Below are 27000 nucleotides of genomic sequence, written 5' to 3' on the forward strand. Positions count from 1 at the left end.
TTGTTCATAGCCTCTTTCCATTTATCAAGTTCATTCCTTAACCATTCTGTTATAGTATAGTCCTGTTAGCTTTGAAGAAACACTCTCACAAAAACCTCTGAATTACATCATTTGCTGACTAAAAGAAATGTGAGAGTTGCTTTGACTTGTTCAGACAGGCAATTGCACAAGATGTGGGCCAGAACAGATAATGCACAAATATGGCCAGTTATTCGCCATGCTTGTTTCTTGGGTAGCAGCCGCAGAAGGCCCTGAACAGATGAGTGAGGCTGTCATGGTAGAACAGAAGGAGAGGTGGTCTTTCAGATATGAGGGTCCAAGGCCATGCAGGATGTTGTATTTGATAGTGTAGTTAATTGAACCCAGTAACAGAAAAGCAGCCAATAGAGTAACTGTAGAATAAATAAAATATGCATTCTCTGTGGGGTTCCTGATAGTAGCTGACCTATGATATTCTGTATCAGGGGAGGGACGGTGGCTCAGTGGTAGAGCATCTTCTTGGGAAGCAGAAGGTCCCAGGTTCAATCCCCGGCATCTCCAAAAAAGGATCCAGGCAAATAGGTGTGAAAAACCTCAGCTTGAGACCCTGGAGAGCCGCTGCCAGTCTGAGAAGACAATACTGACTTTGATGCACCAAGGGTCTGATTCAGTAGAAGGCAGCTTCATATGTTCATATGTATTACTGGAGTCTCTGAGCTGACTACAAGGGCCAACCTGCGTATAGTGCCTTACAGCAATCTAGTCCCAGTGTTGCTGTGGCATAGATCCAGGCAGCCTTTGCTATATTAACATTGATCTGGAGCCAAGTAATCTGCTCAGTAGGTATTAATGATTTTGGTTAGCTCCTGCTATGGTTTTAGTACCGAGAAGTGTATGCAGACTGTCTTCCCTCAAGTTCTCAGTGAAATAACAGAGAACTTAGGGAAGTTTTATTTATTTATTTTATTATTTATATTCCGCCCTTCCCAACAAGTGGCTCACAACATAAGAATTTGACATAAATAGAATTTAAGCATAAAAACAGTTAAAATAATTAATATATTTAAAATTTTAAGACATTTAAACCATTTAAAACATTAGGGACAGCAGACATCTAGTGTAACTACACTCGGTTTCTTGTACCAGCTAGTCATAGGCCAGCCGGAAGAGGGTTGTCTTACAGGCCCTGCGGAACTGGGCGAGGTCCTGCTTTGGAGTAGGCAAAAGCAATGCCAATCAATGACATAATCTGACATAATCTCCCTTTCCCTTAGCACATGCCATGGGATGGGGTGGGGATCAGGAAGGTCCCTGACTGGTTAAAAAACAACAACTTAAAAACATGTTTAAAATATTAGCACTGTTTCAATATTTTGTTTATTTAACAGTCTCTGATAACTGACACTTCTTGCTCTGAAATATTACATCAAAATCTGGCAACAATGTATGTACTGTAGCAATCTTGAGTATGGTGTTCAGGTGTGTAAGTATCTGTAAGTTGCAAACCTACTTTTGATTTACTTAGATTCATTACAGAAATCTCATGGTCAATGCTTTGAGCCTAAGACCCAGAGGAAAATGTGAAATGGCTAGACATTGCAAACTTTTGTACATAAGTCACTTCTTGTGCTGGTCAGCCAATGGAGAAAATAGAGGCTTTGCCCTGTAACTTGATTAAGCCTGGCAAGGCAAGCTGTGATGCAGAAGGAAGCAAGAGAGGGAGAAGGAAGCAGACAACAGTGAGTTGATTGTGGGCCTGATAGGAGCCCTCCAGGGGCCTGATCCAGCCCACAGGTTACATGTTTGACACCCCTGGTATAATAGATTGGTTTCCAAGCCCAACAAAAATTCATGGACTCCTGGCCACATCTTAGTTTTCTGTCTTGATAGAGCATAAATAGGACTCATAACAATACTAAGATAAAGCCTATGCAGTTTGCCCCAAGCCTAAATAATGCATTTTGGTGTACAATTCAATTTATTTTAATTAACATGCTTAGGATCAGGTTATTTTATCTGATGTTGTATTTTGTTTCTATCAAATAGGACAGGGGTCCCAAGCATGTTGCCTGTGGACAGGATTCAAAGTGTTCTTAGAAAGAAGGGTAGGGTTTACCTAGCAGGGCTTCTGGAAATCTGTATTTGGAAAAGAGTACTGGAGGGTTGCAACATGGCTCTGATACAGAAGTCTGATATTGGGCATACTGATCTTTGAGCTGAGCAAATTTGTGCTTACAAAAGTTTTCCAGATTCTGAAAGAATGAGGAATAGTCCCTGATGGCATTAAAGCTCATCGTATATTCCAGCATCTGTATCTCATGTTGGTCTTTCTTAATATAATGGTTTGTTCTGTAGTTTGTTTAGATGCTATAAACATAGAATAGGAAACAGATCTGATCTGTTTTAAGCAGGCTGAAATAACTTCTGTACTCTTAACCTGTGTTGCAGAATAGAATGCCCACTTTATCTGTAGCCATTCATATTGGATGCAGGGAGAAGCCCTGTGCTCTTTTACCATCTTTGCAGGAGATACATTCGGATTGTTGCATTAAAGACAAAAATTTGGAAAGGAATTATTACTTTAACCCAACAATCTCATCTAAGTTCCCTTCTAGTCTTCTGTTAAACGCAGTAATTTTGAGGTTACAGAACTGATTTCTGCAATGAAAAGGGGGGAAATGCAGAGGAAAGGTGTGTTTCTAGAAAAACACACTACACATGCTTAGAGATCTGCCTTAACTGCTTTGGAATTGATTCAGGAGTTGTCATGATCCTGGCCTAGCGAGGCCTGCAAGCCCCAGGGAAGCCTGCCTAGGAGTTACTGGGAAAAGCCTACATCTCCCAGGATCCCCTCTGTCCTTCTGATTGGGTGGTCAGGTTTTGGAGGGAAACTGGCCCAGAGAGGGGTGGGACCTGGGAGGAGAAGATAAAAGGGCCAAGCCCAGAAAGGGAGTGTTCTTTCCCTGGAAGGCTGAGCTGGAGGTAGGCTGTGGCCTAGGGAGCTTGAAGCAGCGGAAAGACCCTTACCCAAGGGGGTAAGTGTTGGTATTACAGTAGGGACTGTATAGATAGACACGTTAGGGCATTTGGTTATTTTCCCCTTCACACCTTTTATGCACCCTGTTTGTTATATTGCACTGACCTTTAAATAAACCCTTTTCCCCCCTCCTGTTGTTAACTCTGCCTGGTTCTCATGCTCATTATTTGGCCTAAGCTAAGGGAGGCCTGGAAGGGCTTGGGAGGGTACTCTGTGCCTTCTCAAGGGAGACCCTTAACCCAGAGTGATGGCAGCAATTGGTAAGACCCTCCTGAGTCGAGAGAGGAGTCATTATTGCTTTCTCTTTGCCTGTTTGGGAATCTCTAGTTGTGATGATAAGAAAATTAACTGTAGGGTATGTTGTGATTCTTTTGCAATGCACAAAATTCAGAGGTTTGAACTATTAGTGTACTCTGTCACAGTAACATATGGGCCACCAATCTGGGGAACAAATTGGAGCAGGTCATTAGGGGGACCTTCAAGGTCATCTGGTCTAACCCCCTTCACAGCGTAGGAAACTCCCAAGAACCTGCCCCACCCCCGCACACACACCCAGCGACCTCTGCTTCATGTCCAGAAGATGGCAAAAAGAACCTCCAGGATCCCTGGCCAAACTGGCCTGGAGAAAAATTGTTTCCTGACCCCAAAGTGGTGATCAGCATTTCCCTGTGCATATAAGAAAGGGCTACGAGAATTAAGCACTGATGCAAGCCTTCCTGCCCTCCCTCATGATCTGCCTAAGTTCACAGAATTAGCATTGCCGACAGATGGCCATCTAGCCTCTGTTTAAAAACCTCCAAAGAAGGAGAGCTCACCACTTCCTGAGGAAGCTTGTTTCACTGAAGAAATGCTCTAGCTGTCAGGAAGTTCTTCCTAATGTTTAATTGGAAACTCTTAATTTAATTTCAACCTATTGGTTCTGATCTGACATTCTGAGGCAACAGAAAACAACTCCACACCATCCTTTATATGACAGCCCTTCAAGTAATTGAGGATGGTGATCATATGATCTCTCAGTCATCTTCTCTCCAGGGTAAACAAACTCAGCCTCAAACCTTTCCTGACAGGACTTGGTCTCCAGTTATTTGCATCAAGAAGTTTTTGAGCCAGCTGTTATTCTCAGCATAAATTCTTAGTAGTAAATTCTATTACAATCAATTGTTCCTTTGGATTTGTAAATTTAAAGATTTCTGATTGAAGTTAGCAAATATTTTTTTTTTTAAAAAAAGAGTTACAGATTATTTATTTTCCAAAGAAATGTATGATGTACAGAAGTTGTCATGTTTTGTCTCAATTATTATAGAACCCATAGAGTTTAAAGAGATCCAGTAGATTGTTTAGACAAGTCCTTTCCAGATCCCCAGCTAGATTTAAATCCAGCACCTTAGAGATAAATAAGATTTGGGAGGTATGAGCTTTAGAGAGGCTCTTCATCCCAATCCACTTGTTTTACTAACTTAGTTTTAAATTATTTGAACAATTTTCTTCAAGATGACAGTAATAAAGAGACCTGCTGCTGAAAGTACCCGAATCTCCTTGTGTTTCAACAGGACTGCAGAGCAGGATGGCAGAGTAAATGGAACTGAGCAGGAATTTTCAATTAGCAAAAAAAAAAAAATTGCAAAGAAAAACCATAAAATTAAATATTTACACCCATTTACCTCTGCATAAATATATACTTTTTGTACTCCTGAGAAGATTTTATATAGTTCAGACAATTTAAAACTAACAGTCAGTAAAATAAGTGAATTGGATGAATGAAACTCTGAGTCTAGAAAGCTCATACCCCCTAAATCTTGCTGGTTTTTGTTGTGCACCTGGACTCTTATCTAGCTGTTCTACTGCAGACCAACACAGCTACCCTGTGAAACCAGATCCCTTACTGGCAGCATGGGATGTCTGAACTGTAGGAACATGATGGGGGGGAGTATGATTTTATTGATGTCAAGTCCAGGATTGTGGGCAGGAGGCTAAGATAACCATTATTCATTTAAATAGATCACGAGAAGTCTAAAATCATGATATTTCTTTATGGCTTCCTTGAAATGGGGACTTACATTGCACCCTAAAGTGGCACTGCTACATTATCTAGAAAATTTGGTCATACTGTAGTCCAAAGCACTTAGAACTCAACACATGTCTGAAAGGGGGGGGGATTATATTAATATTCAAAAGTGAGAATCTGAGGTTTACATCATACAGCCATTTCTCTAAAATAGCAAACCAAGGCAAACATTGTATGGATGTTGAGGCATGGGAGTTTTTTTGTTCTTCAGTTACATGGGCAGGATTTGAACTGAGACGTATGGTGTAGCTTGGAATAGGCATCTGTGATTACAGATTTACCAGATTTTAAATAAAGGTACTTAATGAAACAATCACAAATGCTTTGAATATGTTTATGAGATTATTAGACATGGGCTACAATCCTGTGTACCTTTACTAGAGTATCAGGCTGGTCTATACATGGAAGAAAATGAGGTGACCAATTCCTGATGTGATCCTCAATTTACAAAGTCTGCTTCACATTTTGGCATTAAAAAGCCTCTTTGCAAGTAAAAATCTAATTGAAAGGTTTTAACCCAGGTTTCATCTATTTGGTGTCTTCGCCTTTTGTTTTACTTCCAAGGGTTGGGGGAAGAGGTTTGTTTTTAACAATAGAGAACAGTCAAAAATTGTATCTTCCACTTAGAGTCTGTATAGATTAGAATCTGTTACTCCAGATCCTGCAACTGTGTTGTTCTCTTATATAGGCTAGGCCAAGGTGTGCCGGTTAAATCAGTGGGATTTAGTTTTGAGTGCACATGTTTAGGAGAGTGCTGTTGAATTAACAGAGATGTTTTTACTGTTAATGTAGGAATTATTTTTATATTCACTGCACCAGATCTTTTGACAGAGGGAGTAAGGAAATAATCCATAAGAAAGTTTCCTGTGAAAATCCCATTGGAGTGACTACGGGACCGGATCTACATGTTTTTTGAGGGGGGCCAAAATTAAAAAAATGACGCCCCCTTATGGACTCATTCTATCTAATGGGCCCATAGAACAGAATGGATTCCATACCCGATTTGGCACACACACCCCTCTGTTGGCACCTGGGGCAAGCACCCCCTCTCCACTACCACCACCTCCAGATCCGGCCCTGAGTGACTGGGATTTATACAGCACATCTATTTTGTTGCAGAACTCTCACCTTTTCTTCTAATGGGATGTACACAAGAGGAGATCTCAGGCCAGGGTGCCCTTTATTTCTGACTTTGTAATTAACACATTTCCTAATGGTGTTTTTTTCATGTTTGCTTAGAGTGTAGCTAAACCTTAACCGGTCTTACTGCCTGCTACTAGCAGACTGTAATCCTTAATTCTAAAATTCTTTATTTGAACTGTTGTAATTTCACATGTTGTTGCAAATATATTTGTAAAAAAGAGCAACTGATTTAAATGAAACAGAATTTTAAAATTTAATTTTAAATTTAAATTTACAACAATACATTTGTTGTAGCAGTACATTTGGTAGCAGTAGTTGTGTTTATATAAACAAGATGCAAATAAATTTGTTTTTGTGTCATAAAATTAGTATCATAAAACAGAAGTACAAGGTACCAGTACAAAGAAAGAAAAAAAAATTATTAGAGCATATTGCTGAAGAAGAATTGCAGTTCTTTCTACTACTACTTTTCTTTGTGTGCTTTATCTTAAACATTTGACTGAGAGGAATGTCCCATTCTGGATATTAGCCTATTTGCAGAGTTGATAAGATTTTTGTATTGAAGTCCCCTTGTGATGTTGTTTGTTTGTACTTTTGAAGCTTAAACTTGGAGAAGATGTTGTGAAAATTAACATCAACTGGAGCAAGTTTCAACCTACATCTGCACTCCAGCCCGTGTTGCTTTTTAGTGCTCTGCAGCAACATATTTTAGATTTGCAGGTAAATTTTTTTTGTACACTTTGAAACCCAAGATCTCAAACTAATCCTTCAATGCAAGCTTGCATGCTGCAAAATCTCAGCTTGTAGGTTAGGACTCCTGGATAAGAAAATGGTGTGATCATTTTGCGCATTTCACGTTCCGTTGAGCTTCCTAAAGGACTTAAAACCTATTATCTAAAGCGGTTATCAGAAGAGTTATGGGAATTGCATTGTAGGTTACAGCGGGTAAGTAGACTGTACGAATGCAGTCCTGTTGATTTCTGCACTTGCATTGTAAATGCAGTACATTTCCATCTGTGGTGGGTTATAATTAAGCAATAACACGGCAGGTGTGTGTCATGCTATGATAATGATTCCATGCGTTGGGTGAGTTCTGCGATTCATGGAGTGCTTTCAGTGGATCAAGAAGTGGCATTATCCCAGCGTGAAACATCCTGGTATGTCTCTGCAATTAACCATATTTTCAGCAGGTTTTAAAAAAAATTTCTAAGTAACTTCTTAGACATTTAATGTTTCATCTCTTTAAGTAACCAATGGCTGTTACATCATTTTAAAAGCTTTACTGACATTAATTCAATCTACTTACATGCTTTACATTGTCATCTTGGTCAGATGATAGCATAAGTTTTTTTGCCTCTGCATGGCACCACAATACAAATATGCTTATGACAGTGCTGCCTTACAGTTGGATGAAGTTGTTAGGAACATCTCCTGAATAAGGTCCACATTGGATTTGTTCTAGCAGTGATTAGATTGCAGAAGTTTCAAAATGCTTGTGCCTTCATCTAAGAATCTATGTTTCAAAATTTAAAAATGGAAGAGGTTTTTTCCTTTTTACAATTAATGGGGTAGCAAGGGGGAAAGAAGATTTTATTTCATAATGGTGTGCCAAATAATACTGTTGTTTTCTTAAATAACTGTATTTCTGTTTCAACACTAATGTATTTCAAATTAGTAGTGTAAAGTACAAACTTTTACATTCAGAGTGTTTATACCTCATCTAGTGTAATTGAGTGAAGGGAACTATTAATATAGTTAATATTTTCTGTATATTTAATTGTTGCCAAATTTACAAGTATTAATCATTTGAATAATATGAGAAAATAAATAGTATTTATTTAGCTTTCTCTGGGATTTGGCTGTGTTTAGAGAAGCACACGTCTGGAGCACAGTGTTTGTATTCTCTCATGCATTTTGGATGGCTGCTGTTTCAAGTGGCGACATTGCCAATGATGTAGTGTTTAAAGCAAGAGCTTTAACAGAGTGAGAGTCCTGGCTCTTGTGTTAAGAAGGAAAAATACTTAAGCCTTAATGTTCTGAGGAAGCAGTTGAATGACATGTAAATTAAGTGGCATTGGTGCCAAAGGCTGATGCTTTGATTTGGTACAAAACAGATGAGTTACAGGCAGATTTACTCAGATAGGCTGGACCCTCTAGAGAAGGGGTTCCCCCCCCCCCCTTGCGTAGATTAGTAAAAGGCACTGATCAGGAGGGCAGTGACACTTGGAGATGCTATATTTTAATTCCAATTTGATTGGATTACATATACAAAGGTAATAGCATATGGCCTCTACAATTATTATAAGCCGTTTGGTTTAAAACTCTGGTTTTAAAAATATTCTGTCAGTTTGAGCTCAATATCCTTTCTTTTTTTCTTTTTTCTAAGCCATTTATAGAAAAACTCCAGTCTTTGATTAAAGAAAAAAGCACAGTGCCCACTGATGATTCTAGTAAGACAGAAGGCAGAAAGTGTGAGACTAATTCAAGTGTAATAGAGAGAGATGGGCAGATGGAAGTGAAAGATGCAGTCTGTGGGTCTGCAAGCCCAAAAGAGATGTATGCTGATTTCGATCCAGAAGTGGTCCAGATAAAAGCTAGGAAATCTGAAGTAAGTTACTCTGGGGCCATTTTCCCCCCTAGTCTAGCCAATTCTTTCCCTTTGAATGGCAATAATGAAATCTAAATACAAGTTGTTCCTGTTACCTGCAGATTGACAGACGAATATCAGCCTTCATTGAAAGGAAACAAGCTGAGATCAATGAAAATAACGTCAGAGAATTTTGCAATGTTATTGATTGTAATCAAGGTAACTATCCAGTCGGGGTTTAATTTTCTTAGTCCTCCAAGCATGAATTTTTTTACCCCTTATTTTGATCATCTCTTTAAGAAAACCTTTTCTGTAAAAAAGCAAAAGTAGATTTTTTTTAGTATAACATAAGTTGTTTATTAGAAAATACAGAGAATATCTCCTCATTTTTTACAAAACCATAATCCAATACTTAGCTGAGTCCAAGAGTTTAAAAGAAACTTATTTCTAATTTAAATGGTGCATTTATTTCGATATAGCCCCACTGGGATTCCAAGAGTTCAACTGTAAAACTGATTTGTAAACTACACTATCCCTTTAAGTATAGTAAGAATCGTATTGAAGAACAGGTATTTAGCTTGTTGGACAGGATGTTCTGAAAATAGATAGGAGGGATTACCCCCCCCCCCTGGTATATTTTGTAATGAACATTCAAAATAAATCCATTGTGGAGTTTTCATCAGGGTTTTCTGAATCTAGGTGACTCTTCCAATCATCTCCAGAATGCCCCCCCCCTTTTTTTGTGGAGAAAATATCTACAGTATAACTAATGGTTCATACAAGATATAAGGGGTATATGCTTGGATGAAGTAACCAGAACCCAGTGTGAACATTAGTGGCAGCGACTCTTCTGCACTATCTGTTCCCTGTTTAGATCTGTTAGCCTGCTCTGTTCAGGCTTTAGAATGTAGGTTTAAAAAATAATAGCACTAATTATCGCTTACTTAAAAACTTCCTTAGAAAACAGCTGTGCTAGAACTGATGCGGTGTTCACACCTTATCCTGGATTCAAAAGTCATATAAAGGGTAAGCAATACTATTTATCATTGCTATCAACATTCTAAGCGATAGGTTTTGTCCTCTAAAATTATTTTGTAACAGAAGTATAGGCCACACAATTAGTATAACAAGAAAGGACTGTAAGTTTTATTAAGTATGTGAGTCAAGCAGCAATGCGTTATAGGTGGTTACAGTAGAAGTGAAGTCTTTTCTCTCTCTGAGACACAGGCATAGGGGAATGTATGCCTAATCATATGAAAGTTTATCTGGAAGTGAGATACCATTGAATTCATACAGTTTTATTCCTAAACATGTGCACTAGATTGCCATTTAAATTTGTTTTATAAGTCAGAAGCAGGCATCTTATGTAGCTGTGTTAGAAATATTTGCCACCAGTTATTCAAGAGTAGTTTTGCTGAAACAAGTACTAAGAAGAGATTGGATTTATACCCCACCCTTCGATAGCCGCAGGAGTCTCAGAGCGACTTACAATCTCTTTTCCCTTCGCCTCCCCACAACAGACACCCTGTGAGGTAGGTTGGGCTGAGAGAGATCTCCCAGAACTGCTCTTGAGCAGAACAGACTTGAGAGAACTTGTGGCTGACCCAAAGTCACATCAGCAGTACTAGAAATGTATATGCATGTGTAATTTTAATTAAATAAATTATCCAGCTACAGTCCTGTGCCTCGTGGAACTCAGTGGGACTTGCATTGAAGTCAGTACAACAAGATATCAAACTAAACATGACATCGTTGCTGCCACAAGGCAGTGTGGCATGTTGAGACATTCTTCTCTCCCCCTTGTTACTTTTCAAGTGATGAAGTGACTGCCCCTCCATTTTTAAATGATGTTAAAATGGTGACAGTATCCTCATGTTGGCCATTAGGACACATGTCTATTTTGGCACTAGGCTGCTAGCATTCAAACAAAAGACTGTGGGTTGGATCCAGCAAGCTATCACTGGAAGCTCTGATCATCGTGGGCCTCTCCTTTCTAGTCCCATGAGCAGTTCCTTCTGACCCAGGGGGAGTTGAGTAGAAAATTATAATGTTTTCTCGTTCTTTGTTAGACTGCTTACTTGGGTACTTCTTTTAAACTATGGCCACATTCAGAAGCTACAGTAAATAATGTTTTATTAAGCGTAACTTGAATAAAACTTCTGGCTTAGCATGACATGTGAATAATGGCTGCCCATGAAACTATGGTTTGTAGGTTGGTGGTGAACTGGAATTTTAGAGCATAGTTTGTGTCTGGCTTTTAAGTGTATGTGTGTGGGTGGGTGGGGGTGGATGGGTGTTGGGCTGTTTTGGAATGTTAGGTTCAACTTATGTTTGAGGAGGACAGTGCACAGTAGCATGGGTTACTTGTAATTTCCCCCCAGCATAATGTGTGCAAAGAACAGGAGTAACAAGTCGGTCAGAAAAATACAGATGAACAGCAAAGAACTATGTTATGCAGTAATGCTGCTGCTTCTGCTGGTGGTGGTGATGGAGGAGGAATAAAAAATGGTGTGGGTATTGACTGGCTTCCAATATGCTTGGTTCCAGCATACTGTATCTATTACCAGATGTGCACAGGTATGCATTTTGAAAGCTATGGACATCTCAGAAATACATACCATGCAGAAATGGTAATTTTGGGTTCTGTGGATTGTTTGTAAAAGAAGACAAACTTTATGAACATATTTTATAAAATCTAAGTCTGTTTGGTTGTTTTTTTTAACTTGCTGCTTGGCTCCTAAGTATTGGTCCTTTTGCTAATTACCATTTTTTCTGTGTGTATATTCGCTCCCCTTTCTCTTTTTCATTTAAAATGAGGCATAAGTGATGCCAGTCATGCTGCTTGTAGTAAAGACAGTTGAAGATGATTGATCAGAATATAGTATTAATGGACTTTATGTTTACGGGAAAATTGCAGCTATTTTTGTAATAGGGTGCTTTGGCTTGTTTTATTAATTTAGATTATTTATAGTCCTCCTTTCTCAGTAGCACTTGGCAGATTGAAGTATATAGAGAAAAAATGTAATCATATAGCCGGACAGCCAGAGAACAAAACAATAGGTATAGAAATTCAAAATTGCATGACAGGCAAGTTTACTGTGGCAATATGAGCATATGGTATAAGATGCACATTGAACAATGCAATAAAAATAGGAATACAGAATTGAATGACAATACCAATGCAGTAAGACAAGGAATGCAAAATTAAACAGTGAAAACAGCCGACTTGCCTGGGCTGACATAGTGCAAGCAGTGCCAAATGTGGGATTACAAAGGTACAAGGCAGTGCAAGATCCATGCCTGTGTGAAGACATTTCGGACCATTCTATCCCACTACAGTTCTATTTCCATTATAAGAATGCCCTCCTGAACATTTATGTTTTGCACATTTAAAGGAATGATAGTACTAAAGGAACCTTCCTGGTTAACCTCTTCAAGCCTGCTTGTTACAAGGTGGGAGCAGCCACAGAGAAGGTAGATGAGCTGGCAGTTCCCAGGCTTTCCAATTTTACAGGGAGTAACCTTAAGTGGGTTTTGTTCAAATGTTCAAAGATGCCATGACAGCATAGCAGGAGAGGTGTTTCCACAAGTATGTGGGTCTTTGGCCATGAAGGGCTTCTTGAATTGTAGGGCTTCAGCATCTTGAATTGAGCCCAGTAACTAAAGAGTAGTCAGTGGTGTGACATGCATGTTCTGCCTGATATTAATTCTCAATTCATAGCAGAAAAGTGGAATTTGGAATAGCTATTGCCATTTAAGGCAGATATTATACAGATGGACAGTAGATAGCTTTATATTCTATCATTAAACGGTGACATGTGTGACCTATTTTCTTTGTTTGTAAAGATTAATACTGCCTATCCTTTCTAATTCTAGTTTCTCGAGTTGTAAACACCTATGGCCCTCAAACTAGAAATGAAGGTACTCATGGGTCCAGTCATAAAGCTAACACCCTCCTTCGCGATTGTGGGAATCAAGCTATAGAAGAGCGACTACAAAATATTGAAGCTCATTTAAGGTTACATACAGGTTAGTAGAGAGGCTTTTTAATATTTTGGACTCAATGCAATGCTGTTCTTGCAGAAACAGGCAAAGATGTAAATTCATGGAGTAACTGTACAAAAGACTACACTTGTATCCCACGTGCCATACCACTTAGTTTTTGGATTTCAGAATTACAGCAAGAAATGGATGAAAGTGGCTGATTTTGGTAGACCTAAATTGTACTATAAGTACTGTAAATTGCACTGTCTTCTCAAATCCCATGTCCTTCTTAAGAATCATTTCTGCAAGTGTTCACAATCACTTTGGGCTAGCTGACAAATCTGGCATGCTGCTCTGTAATGCTGACCTAGGACTCGTGTACATGGTAACAGTGGTTGCACAAAAACCTCTTTTAATCACCTCACATTACAGCTGTTGTTATTCTGCTATAATCTCTGGAACACTGACTTCTTCCAGTTAGTCACTTGGAGTGATCAGTCAGTCCATAGAAAGGATTGTGTACCCATTTCCCACTGCTTTTGTCCCATCCTTTTTTCTTCTTTTTTTTGAGAGGGGGAGGTGTCATGGATGGCTTTCTGGACTTGGTTTGTGAAGTGGTGCTGCTTGTGCATCCCACTCAGAGTTCCTGAAGAGACTTCATATGACTATTTAAACTTAATCATCTCTCAGAGCAGCAGGTCTCTTTGCATCACACACTTTAAGAGACTAATTGTAATGAACGTTAATGTTCTTACATTTTGTACAATGCATTAAGGCCTTTGTTGAAGTGAAAAAACCACTAAACAGGGACTTGCCAAGTCACTATCAGCTTCAGTTCACCATCTAAAATGGAAATAGCCGTTAACTTCCAAAGTTCCAAGGCATAATGATGTTTCCCATCCTAAGTCTTGCATACAGACAGAGTGTAAATCTAATTTCATTTGCACTGTAAGTCATGTTTTGTTTTCAGTACATTGCACTTACAAAATGTGATGTAGGTGTGTAAATACAGATATTCAAAAGGAGAAAGACTGTAGCCCACAATAATAAATAAATGCAATGCATGCCACCCACACAGAGCGGACAGCTATTAATTTCATTAATTCATGGTTAATAAGAGTAGCATAAAATATATTTTCTGAGGACTAGAGAAATGGAAGAGGAGATTTTGTTGTTTGAGGATTGAAGTCCAGTGCAAAACATTAAACTAGTGACTCTTTCAATTTCAACCCTGAAAAAGGAGAGGGTGTGTTATAAATATGATAAAATAAATAAGATCATTTAACTAGAAATTCTAGCAATTGGGAATTATACACAATTGGGATTTCTACAGATTTTCTCCCCCTATACACCTAGGTTCACATCTTGTGTTGAAGGACTAATCTTACAAGTGACCTTGAGATTTGTTGCTTGTCCTGCTAGCGTTTCTAATACTTTTCCTCATTTTTGAAAAAAAAATTGTGTTTAGGTGGACCAGTGCCAAAAGACATTTATCAAAGAATTAAAAAGCTTGAAGATAAAATTCTTGAATTGGAAGGGATGTCACCTGAATATTTTCAGTCTGTTGTAAGTAACTCTTACTCTCTTGTTCATTTATAGCTATATCTTGATAGGTGGTGTATAAAGAAAAATAGTTGTTCCAGTTTATTAATTTGTCACAGGCCTTTTCAGTGCTTTGTATGCCAATTTCATTGCTTACTTGAAATTGCTGCCTTTCTTTGAGCTCAGTCAGTGTACTAATACAGTTGTAGCTCAGTGCATACCATTTAGTATCTGTGCAGCTCTGCTCTGGGAAGATGGATTGGCTCCCCCATCCCCCACCCTTGGACCAGGATGTAAATATTTCCTTTTGGTAAGAATTAAGAAGAAGAGGAGATGGGATTTATACCCCCCTTCACTACCCAAAGGAGTCTTAGAGCAGCTTACAATCTCCTTTCCCTTTCCCTTCCCCTCCACAACAGACACCCTGTGAGGTAGGTGGAGCTGAGAGAACTAACAGAAACTGCTCGAGAGGAACAGCTCTGCGAGAACTTGTGACTGACTCAAGGTCACATAAGCAGGAGTATATGAAGAAGTGGGGAATCAAACCCAGTTCTCCCAGATAAGAGTCCACACACTTAACCACTACACCAAACTGGCTCTACTTACTTAAGTGGCAGTTTTCCTGGGATCCTTCATAGGGCAGGGGGGAAGGAACTCTTACATCTGAATTCAAAAATTTCCCTGCATGTAGAATACTATCACAATGGAGGAAAGCTGAACCAGGGTTTCTTTTTTGCAGGTGTCCTGATCCATCAGAGATACAGATCAGTCAGGGGTGTGTGTAATCACAGAGCCTTTTCAAAAAGGTTACAATCCCACTGATGAGCTTATGGGGGATGCACTCAAGGGAGGCCCACTGTTTTCATTCCAAAACAGTAAACTTGTGCAACTAAAACTACTGGGTTCAAATTGTGTAGGCCATAGTTGCATGTGTGGTTTCCCACAGAAGGAAATAAGTGCAAAACATCTGTTTCTGTGCATGCAGTACCCTAGTTGGACTGGGATAAGTAAGTTTTTAAACACTGAAAATTCAGATGCTCAGTATTTCCCTTTAATGGATGATGGACACCCCCCCACACACGCAAAAAAAAACAGTAAGGGTATAGGAATTTGTCCAGACAAAAATCACCATCAGAGGCCATTCTTCCAGGTTCCTCCATCTTCAGGATCCAAGCAGGTGGTGATGAGTTGAAATGGCCCTTCTAGTCATGGTACCCTATTTATGCTGTATTTTCTTTTTCACATTCTTTTTCACTTGAAGTACTACATTAAGATGTATTTTTAGCGTTGATTGGTAATGGGAGCCATCGTAAGCAGGGCTGCTCAGAAGAGAGATATAAATTTGATAAAATACATGAGTCAACTGCACTTACCTGATTTAGTTGGCCTTTCCTTCTTTTGCAGGATATACATTTGATAAAATAAAATACATTATTCAATTAATTTTATCACATGATTGCAACCATTTGATCAGAGTTTTGTGACTGCTTTCCTTTTGGCATCTTTTTGCTGCTTTGTTATTTGTTCTTATGTTTGTCTTAGTTTGATTTTATTGTATCCCAGTTTGGAGGCTTTTAAAAGTGGAAAAGTTACTTACTAACAAGAGATGAGAATGGATTTCTTATTGTTATAGGTAATATTTTACTGTATTGCAACTATATATAAAGATTTACTTACATTTTGGTCTGTTGATGTTTTATAGAATTTGTCTGGCAAAAGAAGGAAAGGCCAACCAAATCAGGTAAGCGCAGTTGATTCATGTATCTTTGTAATTACAGATTGGAATTCAAAGACACTCCTTCCCTTTCCATTCCTATGCTCCTCTTCTTCCTTACCTATGAGGTAAAGGATCTAAGTAAAACTACTCAGTTTTAAATGTTCTCCCCCCAGACACACACACAAATCAAACTCACATTGTTTGACAGTATTCATATAATGTCTCCCAGAAAATGTTAGCTGTCAAAGTAATCTTAATTGTTCATATGTGGCCGCTTACGGTCACCATCAAAAACTCATTGCAAGGCTCCAGACAGCTTTGGTAGTGTTTGAATCCGCTTATCGTGATGTCTGCTACATCACCTCGGGACTGGCATTGCTGGCAATGAATGCTTCTTACACAGTCTTGCAGACCTACCCAGGAAAGCCCTGCTGGATTAGACCAATGGTTCACATGGTCCAGTATCTTGTTTTTTTACAGTGATCAACTCAATGCCCTTAGGAAATCCACAAATAGGGATTGAAAGCAACAGCCCACCCAATTGTTGCCATCCAGCAGCTGATATTGAAGGTGCCATGCTTTCAGCGTGAAAGGTTCATTTATCCATCATGGCTGATAGCCACTGATAGGCTTTCATGAATGTCTCTTCTCCACTTTTAAAGCAAAGCTAGTATCCTTCATAACCTCATCCTGGTAGTGAATTTCATATCTTATGCATTGTGCAAGCCCTTTCTCTCCTGAAGCTATTGCATATCAGTTTTGTTGAGTGCCTCTGAGTTCTGGTATTTTGGAAGGGGCAGAAAGTTCTCTCTCCACTTTCCAAATACCATGAATGCTATAATATTTTCTTTCACTGTAATAATCACCTTTTAAACTCAATACCTGTCGTTATTGGAAAAGCTAGTCCAATTTTATGGACAGACTGTTTGATATTTGTATTTTGTTAGGATTTTAGCTACCTTAGGTGTTCTCTCTCAAGAGGAAGAAGACACTCTAATATGCTTGGGTTCCTCTTCCCACAATCCCCAGAGGCAAGAAATTAATTGCACTTTCCATCTCTAAGGGGAGGAGGAGCCTATCCTCAGTCTTTATCCTGCCTCCACCCGAGAGAGCAGTGGATTTAAAGAACTCCTGAGATTTTCCTTTAAGGAGCTCCTTTGGTTGCACATTGTTTTTCTCTTTCCACATGTGTGTCTTTCTGGGTGCCTTTTCCTTTTAAAAAAAAAACCCAACAAACTTTGTTCTTCTGACCTCATCTTTCTTGAGGCTGTTTGCCTTTTGCCCGCTGCTTCAGTCACAGTGGCATCTGCAGCTGAAGTCTCCAGTCATGGGACCTCCTCTGAGGGAGAGTTGAGGGAGGTGGTCCCCAAGCAGCAAAGTAGGAAATCCCTGCAAATCCACTTGCCCAGCCATTCTGCTGCAGCAGAGCTCCTAGGGAGAACCATAGGTTGTGAATCACCTGGCTTGGATAATAAAGAAGCAGGCTCAATTTTTGGCACCAGACTGCACCCTGTATTGGCCCATCAAGCCTGCTTAACACAGCTTTCTGCAGCCATTGGAACAATGAGTTGAAGGGAGACAACAGTTCCCCGCTGGGGGGAAGCCAGGAGCCCTTTGTTGATCCACCAGGCTTCCAGGACTTGTCTCTTATCAAAGAAAAAGAAAAAAAAGAGCTTCTTTACCCTCCCAGAAAAGACACAAGGCTTCTTCTTCCTCACCCTTCCGTCTCCAGTCAGACACCTTAAAAAAAATCACTGCTTCAGGGCCTCTAGACACAGAAACTCCAGGGCTCCTCTTGGCCAACAAAGGCTGCCTGTAAAAGCACCTTCCCCATTAGGAGCAATTATTCAAATATCTCAGTTTACAGATCTGAAGGTAGGGATTCCACCTTAGGCTCTGAGGTTTCTGATACAGATCTGAATAAAGAGGAAGACCAATTGTCTGAGGTTGAAGTTCCTCAACAGAGCTAGGCAACTCACTGCCTTTTTTCTCATGAGGAGCTTCTCGCTCTCTTACATATAAAGCATTAAAAATTCTACAGCTTTTAGTCCCCAAGGTAGAAATTCCCAAGGAGCAACAGGAGGAGGAGGATGAAGCGGCCCTTGAGGTTTACTCTAGAGTCAGAAAGCTGAGTTCAACATTTCCAGTCCCTTCTTTTTAAAAAACTGAGATCAAAGAGGAATGGTCAGATCCTACCAATAACTGTTTATATTCTAAACAGACTGAAAGAATGTACTCTTTCCTCCCAAGGTAACCAGCTTACTGAACACTCCTATGGTAGATTCTCCCTCCCTCCCCCCAGGATTCAGATCTATTGGACCTGAAAAATATCAGTATTCCCTAATATTCTCGAATAACAGTGTCGGTCCTGTATTGGTATTCAGGTAAATATTTTAGAAACCTGAATTTATTCAGCTTCAGTATAGCCTATGGAGACTGTCCCCATAGAGTTCAGAAGACATTTAAACTTCAAACTTCAGTCCACTCACCAAGTTGTGCCTCAACAGCGTGACTTGGGGAGTGAACTCAGAAGGCATTTAAAGAGACCACAGTCTCTTTAAATACCTTCTAGCTGTGCCTTAATAAAAACTGAATACCACCTTATTCAGGCATGGGTAAATAGCTAAATCAGATTGTCTATTCTGTAGTTGGCTGAATAAATATGCAAAAAATACCACTAAGGTATTTTTGAGTATTTATTCAGCTCAGTATATACCGTACACATCCTATCCTCATACATGTTAAATTGTTCCAAGAATACCCATATTTAAATCAGCACCTGTCAAATTACATGCAGTCTGGAGAGGGCAGCAGCCTTCATGTCTGATGCTAGTCTGAACATGATCAAGTTCTCAGCAAGGGCCATGGCTTCCACAGTGCTAGCCAGAAGACATCTTGGGCTCAACTTTTGGAATGTGGACTCCTTTTCTAAGTCTTGTGGCATCTTGGCCTTTCCTGGGTGGCAAGCTGTTTGGGGGTAGCCTAGAGATCATCATAATTGAGACCCAGGACAAGAAGAAGGCCATGCTGTTCACTTATAAAAGGGATGACAGAAAAATTACAGTCCACAGTCCTTTTGTTCTTACAGAATGCTTCCACAATTTAGATCCGACTCCAAGCAAAGGTCATGGACCAAATCCAACCCTAACTTCTGATCCACAAATCAATACTACAGTTCAGCCCAAGCACAGCAAGTAAGGGAGGAAAACAGCAACAAAAACAAAAGTGATGCCAGACTAGCTCTGATGGGGGGACAGCTTCAAAAATCCCATCAAACCTGGAATTTATCAGCCACCAACAAATGGGTAGAAGAAGCTGTAACCCATGGCTATTCAATAGAATTTCTCACTCCACCTCACAATAGATTCCTGAGCTCACCAGTCCCTTACTGGCCCATCAAGAGACAGTGCACACAGGATGTCATCAGACATCTGTTGGAGATCGCCACCATCAAACCTGAGCCATCATCTGTATTTTTCATATTTCCCCAAAAAGAACAGAGACTAGAGGGCTATCCTCAGCTTCAAATTCCTGAACAGGTTTGTGAGGTACAGGAAGTTCAAAAATGGAGACCTTGAAGATCCTTGAGGGAGCCCTGCAGTCAGGGAACTTCATAGCCTCCATCAATTTGTCTGACATGTACTTTCATGTGCCTGTAACTCCTCGGGACAGACAGTATCTGAGATTCACCTTTGGTTGAAAACACTTCCAATTCAGGGCCATGTCATTTGGGTTTGCATCAGCATCCCGGATATTCTCAAAACTGATAATCTCATTTGTTGCAAGCCTGCATCTCATAGGAATCCATATCCATCCCTACCTCAGTGACCTCTTTCTAAGGTCACCTTCACAAGAGCAGGCACTCAGGGACATATAGGACACTTTCCACTGCCTCTCCAGTCACAGCTTCCTAACCGACTTCCAGAAGAGCCAGCTAACACCTGCCCAAGTAAACATGTATTTGGGGTCAGAGATAGATTTAATCCAGGAAAAAAGTGTTTATTCCATTAGACAGAGTAGAGAAGATTGTTCAGACCATGGAACAGGTTCATTCTGTGGAATTAGTGGACTCCATTATCCTAGCACAGGTTACATGATTGCCCTATCAAGAGAGTTGGTGTTGTCTGACAGGATGGAGATTGAGCAGCAAGTGCTGATCACACAGGGTTTCTCTGATTTATTCAGACCATGATGGTGACCTGGAGAAGTAGAATTTACTGCAACCTGTCACCCTGGAGCTTCCTCAGGTATTGTCGTTCCTACAGGATGAAGTCTCTCAGGATCTAAGAGCAAGCATTCTCCATCACCAGGTAGCTGCTTTGAGCATCATACTTTCATCAGTTAGCAGTGCACTCAGAAGTGAGGAGATTTTTGAAGGGAGTTACTTTGTCTCAGCCCCTGCAGTGCACAGGTTCCCCTCTTGGAGACTTTGGGCGTTTTCGCACTGACCTTAATCGGCAGCGACGTCCCTCTTCACCGCACAGGATCTGCGCGGATTGCTCACCAATTGCTGCGGAGCACCCGGAAGAGCTGCAAAGTCCCGCGGCTTTTGCTGCGCAAATGGAAACCGCCAAAAACCAGTTTCCATTTGCGCCGCAAAAGCCGCGGGACTTTGCGGCTCTTCCTGGTGCTCCGCAGCAATTGGTGCGAAATCCACGCAGATCCTGCGCGGTGAAGAGGGACGTCGCTGCCGATTAAGGTCAGTGCGAAAACGCCCTTTGTCATTCTTCAGGCTCAAACCAGCAGTTTCCCTTAAGTTCCTTACCCTGAAGGTACTTTTCCTGGTAGTTGTTACATCAACAAGACCAGTCTCAGAATATGGTGCCCTTTCCGTCAGATAGAGTTTATGCATCTTCCATAAGGACATAGTTGTTCTGAGCACAGATCCCACCTTTATTCCCAAGGTCAACACACCTTTTCACAGCTCAAAGGAGATATATTTGCCATCCTTCTGTTTGAAGCTGTCTAATTTTAGGAATAAGAGTTTGCACTCGCTTGACCTTTGCAGAGCACTTTGCATTTATATCAGAAGGACCAAGCCATTTAGAAGGTCAGATTCCCTTTTTGTGGCTTTTCATCCAGCAATCAAGGGGGAAAGGATTTCAAAGGCTACAGTAAGCAGATGGCTGAAGGACTGAATCTCCTTGGCATCTGAATCTCAGGGCCTTCAAGTCCCAGAGGGGATCACAGCTCATTCAACAAGAAGTGCTTCTATGTCAGCAATGTTTGACACAAATGCTTCCATTGCAGATACCTGCAGGGCTGTTACCTAGATCTCAGTGTCAACATTTATCAATCACTACAAGATATACTCTATTGCCACAGCTGAAATCCGGGCAGAGAGTCCTACAGCAAGTGGTCTAGTCTTATTGTTACCTCTGCGCTTGGTGGTCACTTAGATGAGCTTTGTAACATATAAAGCATATCAGAGTTTCTTCCTCCTCTCAAGTGAGAACAGAACATTGGACTTACTGTGAAGTTTCCTTCTTCTCGAAGGTGAGGAGGACACTCTGGACCCACCCTAGTTGGAGGGTCTCTGTTCAGCCAATTATGTTTCCTAAGGGGTGACTGCCAATCTCCATGTTCATTGTGCTTTCACTGTTCTAACTATTCATCTTTAAATGGGTTGTTTCATAGGCTTCTTTAAGCCTTGTCTGTTTGGCACACACTGTGAACTGTTATCAGCAGCAGAAGTCTCCAGACTGAGGGTGGGCTCCTCCTCCCAGAGATGGAAAGTTCAATCAATTTCCTGCCTCCAAGAATTGTCAGAAGAGGAACCCAAGAGTGTCAGAGTGTCTTCCTTGCTCTCAAGATGAAAGAACCTTCATGGCAAGTCTAATGTTCTATTCTTTTTGAACTTTTGTTCAAAAAGGATATAAATAAAGCAGGGGTGGCCAACAGTAGCTCTCCAGATGTTTTTTGCCTACGACTCCCATCAGCCCCAGCCATTGGCCATGCTGGTTGGGGCTGATGGGAGTTGTAGGCATAAAACATCTACTGTTTGGCCACCCCTGAAATAGAGCAATTGTTGGCTATAATTTGACAGACAGAGCCAGCATGGTATAGTGATTGTAGTTGAACAAGAATCTGTGAGACCCAGGTTATTTCCCCCACTCTGCTGTGGAAGTTCGCTGGGTGGCCTTCAGCCAGTTGCTTTCTCTTGGCCTAACTTACCTCACAGGATTGTAGTGAGTATAAATAGAGGAGAGGAAAATGGTGTAAGCTGCTTTGGATCACTTTGAAAAGAAAGGCAGTGTATAAATGAATTCTACTACTATTACTGGATCTCAGTTATTGCAGGTGGTTGTTACTAAATGGAACTGAATGTGGTTTGTCTCCATAGTTCTTCCATCTGTCATATTCTTTGTTTATCAATTAAACATTTGGAGATTTCATTGCAGAAGTACTGCACCACATTCATAGTCTATAAAAACTATTTGAAGCTGTGCTAAATGTTAAATTCATGTTTCCTTTCTAAATTACAGAACTATTCTTTGGTTGAACTTGATGAGAAGATCAATGCACTTAAACAAACATTACTGAGAAAAACAAATGAAGAGAGGCCCAAGGTAGTTGATCAGCTTCTCTGAGACTGATGTGTTTTCATTGTGCTTTCATGTGTGCTTAATTCTTTTAAGACTGTCTGAGTACTGTTTATCTAGGCACTGTAGAAAGGAAACTAAACAAGTCATACAAACTTATCTAATTGATGCTGGAAACGTAGATCAAGTAAACTTCTTCAGAATGAAGAGTGCTCTGGGAGTAAAGTTATGACTATCTCATCCCTTCTGTTGGAAAGAAAGATCAGCAGAACTGTTCTTAAATGGAGGAATACTTCAATTTCCCTCTGTAAAAATAATAGTATGTTTTATATGTAATGTCTGTGGATCAGAAGCGTGTCTTTGTGACTATTATTCTTTCCAAAGACTATCTAATATGAAATGTGGTTTGTTCATGTAACTTGTATAGCTTTGTGAGAGGAATAAAAGAGAATGATGGAACTTATGATAACTATGAAATCAATTGCAGTTTTGATGATGGATTTAGTGGGATTGGATGTTCTGATGGAGAAGGACAGAATTGTTACCTTGATTTATAGGGTGAAGGAAGCATTACTAATAAACATAGTTTGTACTGTTTAACATTGGATTTCTGTACTGAATGAATAGATAACTGTATAGTCAATTACAGTTGGGTTATCCAAAAGATGTTATGGCTGGCTGAAGTGCAGAGTTTCCTTTTGGACAATGTTCTTCATCTTGTAGTTTTGATTAATGAACGCAAAGATTAAGCACTGGTTATAACAGCCTCCTTATATTTGTTCAACCCAGGAAAATTTTTATTACTCTCTTGGGATGTTCTTGGTAGGTATTACAGATGCACCCTTTCCTTACTTCAGTTCCCCATGATTACTATGAAACACATTTTGTACAAGACAATCGAAGCATGTTACATGATGTTCTTGCTTCATTTGGTTTGGTTCTTTACTGCAGTCAAGAAGGCCTGGAGAATAAAGCCTGCCCCTGTCCTCTTGACTGCTGGTATTTCAAGGAGGTCTCCCCATCCAAGTAATAACCAGAGTCAATCCTGCTTAGCTTCCAAAATCTGACAAGATCAGACTTGTCTGGGCTATCCAGGTCAGTGTGGAAAATATATATTTTAGAGGATTTTCTTGTACAACAGGTATGGTTATTTATCTTGAAACACACCAACAGTCCTTCCAACTCAGTACTGTTTACTTTGTTTGGCAGTGGACTAATAGCTCTTAACATCCTTTGTTACCTTGAGGTCCTTCAGCTACAGATGCCAGAACTGAATATGGGCTTTCTCCAGTATGTGCTCCTCTAGTCTAATGACTTATAATAGCTGAAAAAGAGCAAAAAAGAATCTAAATATACAGTCAGCAAGGCCTTCATAGAGAATAGGCATGCAAACATTATTCCCCAGCTTCTCGGCAGTACAGTATCACTCTAAACATGTTGCTGTCACACCAAGTTCAATGACAGATGATAAAATGGAATTATGGATCAAGAATATTGTGGATGGCACTATTGGGCACTAGAAATCATCAGCTTGAAGGCTGCTGCATGAAGTTTTGCTCAATGATATGTCCTAGACCTATCTAAAGGAACCCTATATTTTTTTGCAATTGTTTTGCATCAATCCTGCCTTTTAGAGAGGAGCAGGCTAAACAGCAATTTATATCATTGGTGGCATCAGTCACAGGTGGTGAAGCAACCATGCTTACTTCTTACATGTGGAATTTTTCAGTTCTTATCATTGTGGCAAAAACAAGGAAGTTCTGGAACCAGAATTTGAAGTATTGAGTCTGTTTAACAATACTGTGCGCCGAATCCCCAAAACAAAGGATAAGACTCCCTTCACACCTCAATACAGGTTTTTACATTGCTACTGTAGAGGCAATGGTTAGAAGCTAAAGCTGATTGGAGTTGGTTGTTAACATAGCACATAACAGTTTTTCTATTAGCTCAAGCAATTCTAATTACCTAATGCATTCCTGTAGTTACTTTTTCTGATACAGGCTTTTTCTGATTGTACCAACAAGTCTGAACAAGTTAAAACACTCTTATTGTAACACACTTCTTATTTCCAACAACAGATATTATTGAGTCAGAACCAAATATGTGGTGCTTGAAACACACTAATATTGCTAGTTTTTCAGGAGCCATTGCACTTTTACCATGGATAAGTGGAATGATTTTTATCATTCAGCCTAACATCTATCCCCGGAAAACAAACAACCAAAGTGGTAGCACAGTTGTTTGATTTACCCTAACATCTATCCCCAGCAGATTAGTAGAAGCTGTAATCAAAGTATTATTAGGCACATGGAGGGTCAAAGCTTGCTGAGGGAAAATCAGTATGGCTTCTGCAAAGGGAAGTCCTGTCTTACCTACCTTTCAGAGTTCTTTGAGAAAGTGAACAAGCATGTAGACAATGGTGACCCAGTAGACATATACCAGGACTTTCAACAGGATTTTGACAAGGTACCTCACAAAAGACTCCTGAGTAAACTTAACAGTCATAGAATAAAAGGATGGGTTCTCTTATGGATTAAAAAATGATTAAAAGATAGGAAGCCAAAAGTAGGGATCAATGGATAGCTCTCACAATGAAGGGAAGTAAATGGTGGGGTCCCTCAAGGATTGGTATTGGGGCCAGTACTATTTAATTTATTAATGAGTTATCTGGAACTAATGATTAATGTAGTGGCCAAGTGTGCAACTGTCCTCATGTCCTAGACAGAACAACATCTGGTCTCAGCAAATGTTCAAGCAGATTAGCTCAGCTACTCCAGGCTGGACCAGGTGGAGTGGTCCCTTAGCCAGGAAACATTCCAGTCCCTAGTTCTACATTTCAGCCTACCATGCATAGATCTCTCTGCCTCCCCAACTAATGCCAAGACACCCAGATTCTTCTCGAGACACTTGTGTCAACAAGCAGAACAAATGGATGCTCTGATGTCCCCTTTGCCATTGGGCCGTTATTTAGGTCCAGTGGCACCTTAGAAACTAACAAGATGTTTGGGGATATAAGCTTTCAAATGTCAAACCTCCCTTTGTCAGACAGGGTTCTACAGCTGTCCCACTGAACCAGAATGGATTAGAAAGTTCTCCACTCGATTCAAATGTCCAGCCCTTTGTTCAAGTCCTAGAATCATGTCTGGTCTGTCCAAGAGAAAAAGGGCATTAAATTATTCCCTCTTAAAAATGTGTACTTATTGCCTGAATATTCTCGCGCCAACTCTCTTTACGATCTTCTTTAGCATGATGCTTCAAAGAGCCGCAGTAGATCTAGATGATGACGATGGTGTCTACATCCGCTAGCACACCGATGGCAGCCTGTTCAACCTGAGGCGACTAAAGGCCCACTCCAAGACAATGGAAAAACTCATCCGAGAGCTACTGTTTGCTGATGATGCTGCACTCGTCTCCCACTCGGTATCAGCTCTGCAGCATATGACATCCTGCTTTGCAGAGGCTGCCAAGCTATTCGGCCTAGAAGTTAGTCTGAAGAAGACAGAAGTTCTCCATCAGCCTGCACCCCAGGAAGATTATCACCCTCCCTGCATCACTGTGAGTGAATCAGTTCTGAAGACAGTCCAGCAGTTCAGCTACCTGGGGTGCATCATCTCCTCAGATGCTAAGATCGACAAGGAGATTGACAACAGGCTGGCAAAGGCAAACCGTGCCTTTGGCCGACTGCACAAAAGAGTGTGGAGCAACAAGCATCTGAAAAAAGGCACAAAGATCAATGTTTACAAAGCGGTTGTGATGACAACCCTCATCTACGGCTCCGAATCGTGGGTTTTATACCGTCATCACCTGCGACTCCTTGAGCGCTTTCATCAGCGCTGCCTTCGCACCATCCTCAACATCCACTGGAGTGACTTTGTGACCAACACTGAAGTTCTCAAGCAGGCGGAGGTTACCAGCATCGAGGCACTGCTGTTGAAGACGCAGCTGCGCTGGGCAGGGCATATTTCTAGGATGGAAAACCACCGCCTTCCCAAGATTGCCCTGTATGGCGAACTCTCCACCGGCCATCGAAATAGAGGGGCACCAAAGAAGAGGTACAAGGACTCCTTGAAGAAATCCCTTGGCACCTGTCGCATCAACCATCACCAGTGGTCTGACCTAGCCTCAGATCGCAAAGCATGGAGGCACACCATCCACCAGGCTGTTTCTTCTTTTGAGAACGCACGCATAGCTGGTCTTGAGGACAAAAGGAGATTGAGGAAGAATCGCACTGCTACAGCACCAACCCTAAATCAGACTTTTCCCTGCAGCCACTGTGGCCGGACCTGCCTGTCCCGCATTGGTCTTGTCAGCCACCAGCGAGCCTGCAGCAGACGTGGACTATTGCACCCTTCTTAAATCTTCGTTTGCCAAGCCGAGAGAGAGAGAGAGACTGATGGGTAGTTT

General features: G+C 40.6%; 1 protein-coding gene across 1 annotated transcript in view; it reads left to right on the top strand.

Moving 5' to 3' along the window:
- MBIP (MAP3K12 binding inhibitory protein 1) overlaps positions 1-23196 on the top strand; it is a 28096-nt gene extending 4900 nt beyond the window's left edge. Inside the window, exons 2-9 of the mRNA XM_060261094.1 lie at positions 6825-6944; positions 8611-8832; positions 8934-9030; positions 9772-9837; positions 12688-12840; positions 14264-14361; positions 16040-16078; positions 22540-23196. Of these exons, the coding sequence (XP_060117077.1) occupies positions 6825-6944; positions 8611-8832; positions 8934-9030; positions 9772-9837; positions 12688-12840; positions 14264-14361; positions 16040-16078; positions 22540-22644 (900 nt within the window). The 3' untranslated portion in view covers positions 22645-23196. The remainder of the gene's footprint in view (positions 1-6824; positions 6945-8610; positions 8833-8933; positions 9031-9771; positions 9838-12687; positions 12841-14263; positions 14362-16039; positions 16079-22539) is intronic.
- Positions 23197-27000: the final 3804 nt, after the last annotated feature.

Source organism: Heteronotia binoei, chromosome 21, assembly GCF_032191835.1.
Source record: "Heteronotia binoei isolate CCM8104 ecotype False Entrance Well chromosome 21, APGP_CSIRO_Hbin_v1, whole genome shotgun sequence".
Classification (NCBI taxonomy): domain Eukaryota; kingdom Metazoa; phylum Chordata; class Lepidosauria; order Squamata; family Gekkonidae; genus Heteronotia; species Heteronotia binoei.